This window comes from Ctenocephalides felis, unplaced genomic scaffold (genome assembly GCF_003426905.1).
Source record: "Ctenocephalides felis isolate EL2017-DRISC unplaced genomic scaffold, ASM342690v1 CF-g0.4_SCAFFOLD_03570, whole genome shotgun sequence".
Lineage (NCBI taxonomy): Eukaryota > Metazoa > Arthropoda > Insecta > Siphonaptera > Pulicidae > Ctenocephalides > Ctenocephalides felis.
In genome coordinates, this window is record NW_020539724.1 from 846,699 (window position 1) to 854,582 (window position 7,884).

General features: G+C 27.5%; 1 protein-coding gene across 1 annotated transcript in view; it reads left to right on the top strand.

The window, feature by feature from the left end:
- Positions 1–7,884, top strand: part of LOC113383034 — a 138,743-nt gene that overhangs the window by 17,598 nt on the left and 113,261 nt on the right. Inside the window, exon 3 of the mRNA XM_026621286.1 lies at positions 4,713–4,810. Within this exon, the coding sequence (XP_026477071.1) occupies positions 4,713–4,810 (98 nt within the window). The remainder of the gene's footprint in view (positions 1–4,712; positions 4,811–7,884) is intronic.

Here is a 7,884-nt window from a genome sequence, read left to right on the forward strand (position 1 = left end):
TTAAATCCAAATTTATTTGTATTCAACCAGCATCATCAGTATTCAAATTTGTTTTTTTAAATCTTTGATTACTGAGAAAACTCACACAGAACAGATCTGCTCTATCTCAACTCTATATAAGTAAACTCTTTTTATCCAGATTAGTCATAATATAAATACATTGTTTATATCGAAGTATAAACAAAACTTTCTTTGTCGAGTTATATGAACATCGTTGTGCAAATAATTCTCAGAATAAAGTCTATATTGAATTTTAAAATATTTTTTTTAAGTATTCGGATGAATGATTTGCAAATATAAAACAAAATTGTTGGGTATTGGATTCGCTAGTAAACTACGGAAATTAGTCGAAGTGTTTTTATAAAATTATTAATAACCAGTATACTATGGTCATCAAATCGAACCATGACGTGTATATTCGTCACATGTATACCAGAAAATGTATAGATCTGGCTAAATATTGTATAAAATATTGGAATTAAAAAATACTTACATATTAAACAAAAAGTGCACCTAAAAAAATCATACAACAGAAATAATTTTACTAAACGAACTGGAAATGATTTTCAATCAGGACTCGTGGGATCTTCTCATGTTCTATTTGTTTGGTTTATTAGAACATAGCCTCAAAATATTGTAAACATCTTAAAATTTGAGAATATATTTGTTTATCTCAAAAATTGCGATTTAACTAGCCAACAGTAACGTGTGACAATGCATAAAATTTTGCCACATTGAACTACGAAAATTTACAAAACCAGCCTGAAATAATATATATATATATATATATATATATATACATATATATTTATATATATATGTATAGGTAAAATATTCTAACATATGATTATTATAAGGAAGGCGAATATGAAGATAGAAATATCTCAGTCAGTATTATATAAATCCAGTTTGTAAGCCAAGGTCAGCCACAAGTTGGTTATGCTATCAATGTTTTTTTGTAATAACAAAAAAAATATGTCATAGAATCTTTGATCAGAAAATTTATCAGTTTGTTCGGCAAAAATTAAAAAAAACTAGTATTGATAGTATTGACACACATACCGTTTGTACATAGCTAATAATAATCGAGTCAAGCTAATAATAGATATGAATGATGAATTGGTTAACATGACATGGTAACAGTATTTTTTGTCTAACAAGTATTTTGTCTTCTTGAATATTATCATTTTTAATTATTTTAAATGTATATTTGTAGCTAAATTTGAATTCCTAATGTGCAAAACACACCAGAAACTTGTAAATACTTTCGACGAAGCAATTTTATATATGAAATTATAAATATTCATTAATATGTTATTTTGCTATATTTTATGAGATATTTCAGCCTAAACGTATGGATTTCTAATAAATTTAAAAAAAATATTCATATAATTTTTAATTGATAACAAAAACAATATATATATATATATATATATACAAATAATTTAAATCATTTATAAAGTATTCTATTGTTTCTTAATATGATAAATTATTATACTATGCACTTGACAAGCTGAGCTAATACAAACAGAAATCTATTGACCATGAAATTGCATCTTTCTGATGATTAAATTTTAAAATTAATTGTTTTCAAGGTTATAAACATTTTAATGTATTAGGATAATTGATGATGGAATGATTTTAATGAAATACGCATATATTGCATAATAATAGAAGAAAAACATCATAATACTGTGATCGTGTAAGATAGTTCTATATTTTCTTAAAAACCTTCGTAGGCAGATTACATATTGAATATAATGAATAGAAAAAAAATTAATATTTCCTATTAATTTTAATTTTAATTTACACTAATTTAGTATGCATGAATTTCTTTTGTTAAACAATTTATATGTTTTTTAAAGATAAAAATAAACACACAATAAAAGAGTAGAATTATCACTATAGTGTGAGAAAAGTTTTACATTTTTTTGGAAACTCTTTTTGGCTGACTTATATTAATATTTTATAATAAATATTTACATATTTGCTTCAATTTTGTTTTATACGTAGTCAAGTATTTTTTTTTGCAAGGCAAACCATATATAGCATAACCATATATAGCACAATGATAGAGTAGAAGCCACAATCACAAATATGTGATATTGATAAATCTTCACAACCGTACCCGGTCTACAATTATGAAAATTGTAGGGGCTACTATTTTAAGTATCTGTTATCCTAGGAAACATGACGTCAATAAAAATTTCATCAATCTACTCATAGAATACTCTACATTTTATTTAACTAACGTCGCATTTTCCTGATTTTTCTTTAATAAGGAGCCATATTTTATCATTTTCTACTTTCCTTACGACAGTTATATCACTTCTAATCCTATCTATTTTCTTCTTATAAAAAAAGCCATTAAATTTGTCTCTTTAAAGTCTATCAAAAATCAATGCGGTCTACAGATCGTGTTAATGTAGGGCGCTAACTCAATGCAATAACGGAAACTTGTTCTAACAAACATACTTCACCTTCATTCCATTGAACCCTATCTCAATATTAATTAATTATAGATGTTTATGACTACAGTCACTACCGTAACCTGTCTTCCATGAAGACTTAATAATAAAGAATTTAAGAATTAGGCTACATTGCAAAGTATCCATTATCCAACGAAATGACTATAAAAATTCCATCAAGCCCCTAACTGAATCCTTTATATTGTAAGTGTCAAAGATGACATTTTCCCGATTTTTCTTAATTAAAAAACCATATTTCATCCATTTCCCAATTTCCTTGCGACAGTTATCCCACGCTCGCCGTCCAGCGGTCCATATGGCGTTTCGCCTCAGAACGTGCACTGAATCACCTGCGAAGGTGACGCAACGTGTGCGCGGGCCGCCGACCGAGTTGCGATACTACGAGGACTGCGAGTCAACATTACATAGGCGCCACGATCCGCGTGCAAGTGTTCGTTTTCTTTGACCATATTAAGACAAGAGACGAGAGACGACGGATGGTCAGGTCTCGTCTCCGAATTCAATGGAATAACGCGGTCAATGGGAATTGATTGATTGATTGAAATTTGATTTGTGTTGGAGTACTATTGTTTTGATTGCATATGAATAGGGTGTAAATTAGTGGTGCATGGTAATGTGCTATGAGGTTTATTGCTAAAACTTCTACTACAGTAATTAATTATCCACAATTTTTTTTAACTCTGTTTTATTTAGCAATCAGAAATATAGAAAGATTCCTATGAGCTAAATTGACAATATTTACGAGCGATGCCTTAGAAGAACTCCAATGAGATCTTCTCAGTTTGTCAATTAATATGATAATATATTAGACCTAATGTAAGACTAACGTAGACCTAATCTAAGACGTAATGTGAGTCTAAAGGCCAGTGTCGTATCAATCTCCTTATGCCAAAAGGTTGAGTAATGTCAACTATTGATGGGTTCGAATGTGAGTCCAGTTTGCGTTTGTATTTTTCCTTAAATTCTTGTTAATTGCACCGTTTTCATGTTGAGGTCGCTGTGAATGGTTTCATTTGTCACGGACCACGGAGAATTAAGAATTGTACGTAAAATTTTTGACTGAGTCTGCATTATAGCTATATTTGATTTGTAAGCACATCCCCAGAGCTCAATTCCGTAGGTCCAGATTGGTTTAATGATTGATTTATATAGCAGCAACTTATTTTCAACAGAGAGCTTAGAATTTTTACGCAGTTATCCACAATAATAAAAGTTTTCTGTATTGGATGTGCGGCATACGTTTTCCAATGTAGTTTTTACAGCTAATCACGAATATAATGTTAAATTGAGGGTCAAATGGCAAAATATTGAAATAAATTTAAAAAAAAACAAAAATTAAAAAAAATCTACAGGATACTTAAAATCTTATAATTTTTTCCGATTGAAATGAAGTCGAAATTCGATTTGTGGGCGCAATATGGTTGAGCTTGTAGAGAACCAATTTGCTGACTATTGAAAGGCTTGGAAATGTTCTTTGCGCTTTTTGAGAGTGTCATAGTATTTCTGGAAATTACAGATAAAAATGGATTATTATGATTTTTGTATCAAATTCTATTGATTGAAACAATATTAATTTTCTTTCTATTACACAACAATTTTTTTTTCTATTATATAACTTGAAATATTCTGGTATTAAATAGACAGAATTACTGATACATGTGTATTAATACAAGTATGAAATTCTAAGCAATTTTTAAATAATAGCTGATATCATATTTCATAAATAATACGATATCAATTTTCAGTTGTGATATTGTGTTTCTGCATCCTGATTAATAAGCATTAAAGTCAATTGAAATATGAAGTAATAATAGTAATAATATACATGTAAAAAGGATTTAATTATATATATATATATATATATATATATATATAAATTTAGTGACAGAGCCTTATAATCCCACATAACATTATTAAAAAACATGAATTATTCAAAAATTTATTAAAAAGTCCTGGCTCATCATCACTAAATGTATTAAAGTTCTAAAATTCTTTAAAAATAATGATATCATTTTAAATAAAGATTTTTTGAATATATTTTAATTTATTCGGCTTGTGTAAGCTAAAACATTGATTTTATTAAAAATTGAAAAAAAAAACAAAATTTAATGATGGTTCAGTTTTATATTACGTGCCAAAAATGACGCACCTGCACAATTCTGTTTACTGCCCTATATTAGAATAATTAAACTCCAAAATTAATAAAATTATTTTAATTTTTAGGAAACAAAAATACGTCACGAGGCGAACAGATGGACCAAAAGTCTGATCAATGGTTTGGAGCAACTTTGAGCAGTGTTGGAGTAAATGGACCAGTTGTGGTAAGTCCTAAGTTTTTAGATATGCAACATATAATTCAATTATATTTGGTAGCTATTTTCAAGATACATAAAAATCTCTTGATTTGCGGAATCCTGAGTATTTTACTACGCAGGTAACAAAAAACCTGCAATACCGTATTACCCATGAGTTATCAAGTTAACGTTGGCGAGAAGATCGTAAATTACATCCGAGCAATATGTAAATTTATTACACTGTTATTATACTCAACTATCTACATTTACCCTGGGAAATAAAGTATCACTTAATATCAATATTTTTAAGCGAAACCTGCTGAACATATACATTATAACACATGCCTTAAGATTTTTAATAAAATGATTCATGGCTTGACATAAGCGGTTGTTTGACAAGTTGTAATGAATCATATATACACCATCAATTTATAATTGACTAAGTCTCTGGCCATAATCGAATAACAGGCTTTAAGTACATATTGAATTAATATTGTGGAGAAATGATAAGTGTTAATGATTATGAAGTGTTAAATTGTTGAAACGTAACATTAAAGGATGAATTATAGTATTTGAACTTGAATTATGGGATACCTGTGGTTTATTAGTTGGAATTTTTCGAACGATTGGATTGGTGTAATAACAACTATTAGTTGTAATGATATTGTTGATCGAAGTATTGTATAAACCGTACTTTGAAATATTGCAATTTTATTATATTAACAGTAACTCTAACCTAAATTATATTCATATATTATTTTAATATCTATAGCAAATACTCTACATAGTTATCAAATAATTCCAAAATATAGAATAGCTGAAACTAAATCTGAAATTCGTGATATTTATATCATTGAATTATGCGTAAATATTATTATACAAAATTATATTTTATCTAAAGTAATTGGACTTCAAATATTGTACATGTATTAATGTAATACCTAAGCAAATTCCCACAATAATTATATAACAATTCGCAAACTTTGAAAGAGCTGAAATTAAATTTGTAATAACTATAGTTCTTCAAATTATTTGTCCTCGAAGTAAAACGTATCTCATAAATGCACTTTTCATAAATAGAGATAAGATTTATATTCAAATAATCTAATTTTATGCAATTTATACCTAAAAAAATTATGTTGTTCGTCCATTAGGAATAATTGTTACATATATGTTACGTATACTTACGTACTTATGCATTGCAATTACATGTATGAAGAATATATACATTACATTCACGTAACAGTTGCATAAACATACGTTGCAATTGTTACATATTAGCTACATATAGAATTAATATTGTGTAGGAAATAGTTAATGATTATAAAGTGTTAAATTAATGAATTGTAACTACACAGTATAAATTACAGGTATTTATACTTAAATTATGGTATCAGTATTATTATTTAGAAATTCTCAAACGATTGATGTAATAACACCCGTTATTGTAATAATATTGTTGATTGACGTAGTGTACGAGTACATGTAAATTGGAATGCAATTTATTATACAGAGTTTTTAAATAATGAAATAATGAACTTATTTTTAATACGAAAAGTTGCATACTGTTGCAATTTGGTTTCAAGAGTCACATTCTTATATTTCTTTAAGAATCCAAGAAATCAAGAATAGGACTATTTAGAAAAAACTATCAGCAGAAGAGTATATTTTTACCTGAGATATGTCATTAAGCAAATATAAATTCTCGATTAATTGCATGATACGTCTCTGTTATGAATCTAATTCTCAATTAATACAATTCTTGGTATTGGTATTTAATTAATAACATTGAACAGTAAAATCTATACATAATATCAATAATTATTTTCTACAACTAATTATTTATAACAATATGATTTTTACTACCTCATATTGTTCCAGAACACAATTGGTACATGTCGAATGAATATGCGACTATGACTTTCTATAATCCAAGATCAGAAAATCTCATACCGTATTTCATTGTATCAGAGATATAATAACATGTGTTATAATAATAATAATAATAATAAAGAAAATAGCGTATACATCAAATAATGAATTGCTGATGACAAGAAGCATTAAAAAGAAATATTGTGAAAATGGGTAGAAGAAACGTGTTTGGTGCAACAAAAGAGTAAAGACATTGAGAGATGACTTTATGAAGAAACATTTTGAAAAAATACTGTATATATTATCAGACTAAAGAAGTTATAGAATAATGGGAATAACTTGTTTTAAAAATTTGAATGTTTAGTCAGAATACTTGTTCAAGATTAGAACAATTTCAAGAATGTTCCTAGCATTTTGAGGTTTAAATATATATAATTGTTTAGAAAATACCTTACTTAGCAAAACAACGTTTGCCGGGTCAGCTAGTACATTTATATCTATATATATATACACACACATATATATATATATATATATATATACTTATACTATGTATATTTAACACGTTGCTTTTTATGTAGTTTTTAGTAAAACTGATATTAAATGAGGGTCGTGCCTAAAACATTTCAACTTTTTCATTCAACACTTTGATCGACTATCAAACTTTGTGTGACACATCTGTTTAAAATACATATTAATTCTCACGAGCAAAACACTTTTAGTTTTTTCAATTAACTGGTTAGGTAGAAGTGGAGAGATGACATTTTAATTTTTCCACGCCCAGAAAAAACTTTTAGACAAAACCACCCAACATCAAATTTGTGATAGATAGATAAAGTGGTATCAAATTTTAATTTGCTGAGTTTTTTTGTCAAATCTCTCAGTTATCAATGAAGTTCTCAATCAAACCATCTATTGGCAACAACTGCTATTAATATTATTTAAAAAAAATCTTCGTAATGATCTTGTCTAATTTGTTATCCATTGAATATCATAGATCTGATGTGGTTTGGATTGGTAAATTAAACTACTGGGATTCTTTTTTTACGTAATTTTATAAACCTGATAAATATCGTGTTATTTAAAATGTCGATTAACATATCAATACAAAGTGCTCTAAATGCAAAATTCTAATTTATTATCATTTCACGCGTGAAAAAAAACCATGGCGTGTCCATTGTCATATATATTATACTCTATATTCAAACGGCGTAGGTATTGTAATAAGT